Source organism: Entelurus aequoreus, linkage group LG06 (genome assembly GCF_033978785.1).
Source record: "Entelurus aequoreus isolate RoL-2023_Sb linkage group LG06, RoL_Eaeq_v1.1, whole genome shotgun sequence".
NCBI classification, from domain to species: domain Eukaryota; kingdom Metazoa; phylum Chordata; class Actinopteri; order Syngnathiformes; family Syngnathidae; genus Entelurus; species Entelurus aequoreus.
In genome coordinates, this window is record NC_084736.1 from 3,929,932 (window position 1) to 3,933,488 (window position 3,557).

The 3,557-nt window shown below is 40.5% G+C and overlaps 1 protein-coding gene across 1 annotated transcript in view; it reads right to left on the reverse strand.

The window, feature by feature from the left end:
• Positions 1 to 2,507: 2,507 nt before the first annotated feature.
• LOC133652367 (transmembrane emp24 domain-containing protein 1-like) overlaps positions 2,508 to 3,557 on the reverse strand; it is an 8,298-nt gene continuing 7,248 nt past the window's right edge. The window contains exon 3 of the mRNA XM_062051045.1: positions 2,508 to 3,539. Within this exon, the coding sequence (XP_061907029.1) occupies positions 3,327 to 3,539 (213 nt within the window). The 3' untranslated portion in view covers positions 2,508 to 3,326. The remainder of the gene's footprint in view (positions 3,540 to 3,557) is intronic.

The following is a 3,557-nucleotide window of genomic DNA, read 5'->3' on the forward strand; positions in this document are numbered from 1 at the left end:
ATGTGTCCCTCCCCTATGTGTCTCCTTTATGTGTGTCTCCCTTATGTGTCTCCTTTATATGTGTCTCCCTTATGTGTCCCTCCCCTATGTGTCTCCTTTATGTGTCCCTCCCCTATGTGTCTCCTTTATGTGTCCCTCCCCTATGTGTCTCCTTTATGTGTGTCTCCCTTATGGGTCTCCTTTATGTGTCCCTCCCCTATGTGTCCCTCCCTTATGTGTGTCTCCCCTATGTGTCCCTCCCCTATGTGTCCCTCCCCTATGTGTCCCTCCCCTATGTGTCCCTCCCTTATGTGTCCCTCCCTTATGTGTTCCTTTTATGTGTGTCTCCCTTATGTGTCCCTCCCCTATGTGTCTCCCTTATGTGTCCCTCCCCTATGTGTCTCCTTTGTGTCCCTCCCCTATGTGTTCCTCCCCTATGTGTCTCCCTTATGTTATAATAGTAGGACTTTATTCCACTTTTTTTTCTTACAAAAATATAACTTGCTGTCCAAAATGTTGTAGTTTAAAGGCCTACTGAAATGAATTTTTTTTATTTAAACGGGGATAGCAGATCTATTCTATGTGTCATACTTGATCATTTCGCGATATTGCCATATTTTTGCTGAAAGGATTTAGTATAGAACAACGACGATAAAGATTGCAACTTTTGGTATCTGATAAAAAAAAAGGCTTGCACCTACCGGAAGTAGCGTGACGTAGTCAGTTGAACATATACGCAAAGTTCCCTATTGTTTACAATGATGGCCGCATGAAGTGAGAGAGATTCGGACCGAGAAAGCGACAATTTCCCCATTAATTTGAGCGAGGATGAAAGATTTGTGGATGAGTAAAGTGCAAGTGAAGGACTAGTGGGGAGTTGAAGCTATTCAGATAGGGAAGATGCTGTGAGAGCCGGGGGTGACCTGATATTCAGCTGGGAATGACTACAACAGTAAATAAACACAAGACATATATATACTCTATTAGCCACAACACAACCAGGCTTATATTTAATATGCCACAAATTAATCCTGCATAAAAACACCTGCGTGTTTGTTATGCTAGCTCCTAGCTCCTCTGCTAGCTCCTAGCTCCATAGAACACGCCAATACAATTCAAACACCTGATCAACACACACAATCACTCAGCCCAAAAGACCGTTTACCTAACCCAAGGTTCATAAAGCTTATATATTTTTAAAAAGTTACGTACGTGACGCGCACATACGGTCAAGTTATCGAATGTTTAGCAGCCAAGGCTGCATACTCACGGTACCTGATATTCAGCTGGGAATGACTACAACAGTAAATAAACACAAGACATATATATACTCTATTAGCCACAACACAACCAGGCTTATATTTAATATGCCACAAATTAATCCTGCATAATAACACCTGCGTGTTTGTTATGCTAGCTCCTAGCTCCTCTGCTAGCTCCTAGCTCCATAGAACACGCCAATACAATTCAAACACCTGATCAACACACACAATCACTCAGCCCAAAAGACCGTTCACCTAACCCAAGGTTCATAAAGCTTATATATTTTTTAAAAGTTACGTACGTGACGCGCACGTACGGTACGGTACGTGTTATGCTAGCTCCTAGCTCCTCTGCTAGCTCCTAGCTCCATAGAACACGCCAATACAATTCAAACACATGATCAACACACACAATCACTCAGCCCAAAAGACCGTTCACCTAACCCAAGGTTCATAAAGCTTATATATTTTAAAAAAGTTACGTACATACGCAAAAAAAAGCCAAAGCTGCATACTCACAGTAGCACGTCTGCGTCTTTGTCATCCAAATCAAAGTAATCCTGGTAAGAGTCTGTGTTGTCCCAGTTCTCTACAGGCGTCTGTGTATCGAAGGCAAAAGTCCTCCTGGTTAGAGTCTCTGTTATCCGAGTTCTTCCATCTTGACTGCATCTTTCGGGAATGTAAACAAAGAAGCGCCGGCTGTGTACTGTTGTGGCTGACTACGTTCGAAAAATACGTCCATTTCGCACCGACAACTTTCTTCTTTGCTTGCTTGGCTTCCTTCTCCATAATGCAATGAACATGATTGAAACAGATTCACGAACACAGATGTCCAGAATACTGTGGAATTATGAAATGAAAACAGAGCTTTTTCGTATCGGCTTCAATGTGGAAGGCATACCCGTGTTCGCCGGGCTACGTCACACGCATACGTCATCCTCAGAGGCGTTTCGAACCGGAAGTTTAGCGGCAAATTTAAAATGTCACTTTATAAGTTAACCCGGCCGTATTGGCATGTGTTATAATGTTAAGATTTCATCATTGATATATAAACTATCAGACTGCGTGGTCGGTAGTAGTGGGTTTCAGTAGGCCTTTAATTTGTATTGTTAAAAAAAATATCTTAATATTACATTTAATATTTTATTATTAGGATTTTAGCCTTTTTTATACTCTTATTTTTTTTCTTAATATTTTATCTAGACTCCTCACATGATAATGCTATTAATAATATAGTAATATGAATATTCTTTAGTACCCAAATATATAGTTATAGTTAGGATTAGCATTTATTTCTTACTAAATTATGACTTAACTCTCCATTTTTTTCTGTATTTAATTTTCTCCCCTTATACTCAGACTATTGTTTGACTAATATTCCAATACTATGAATGATTATATATTTTTTCAAACGTCTTTTAATGCAATATACATTAAAGTACCCCAATACAGTAGTACCTTGGGACTGCGAGGGCCTCATCTAGTTTGTTTTTAGGATACGACTTGTCTCTTGGCTGATTGTTATGCTTTGATCTGCAACTGCTAGTTGCTCAAAACAATTTCACAGTAAACCTAGAAAGATTGTTCCAAAATATCAACATAACCTTGTTTTTCTAACCATGGGAACGAAGAAAGTGAGTGTGAAGGATATTTATTGAGTTTCCAAAGACTTTTGACTGTTAGTCTGCACCGTACTCAAGCAATATCGCTAGCCAAAGACATTCAAATAATATCTGAACTGTGGACATGTATCCATGAAACTATGGCTAAGCTGCTGCTGATGGTGTGTTTGCCCGAGAAGCAGCTGGAAGAAGATACTGTAAAAGTCCACTCTCAAGGTAAATACTGTACATTATTGTTACATGACTTCATCAAACTACTGCAGTTGTTTGTCGTGTTTTGTTTTTATTCACTATTTTGTCCGTCAGAGTTGGTTTAATACGCATGTTCAATGTTAAAATGGTGGGATTTGGGGGTGGTAAGCACTAATTAAATTGATTTCAAGAGGCAAGGCTGTGTCGTATCTTTTGACAAATGCATTTTGACAGAATGTTTGCAGTGAGAAAGTGAAAAGCCTGCAGGTGGTCATCTGGGCCTGGTGTTAGAAAAGAAGGACTGCAGCGTATAGACCTGGACTCCAGCCACAGTGAGGACGCACACAATGCTGATGAAGGACCAGAAGGTCACCTTCCACAGGTTGTCCTCCTGGAGGTGCACGTCCCTGGTGTCAAAGGTCCTCAGCATCAACTGGATCAGGCGACCCCTCTGGATGGACAGGTAGACTTTCTCCATCTTGGTCTACAAGACAAAAACAGT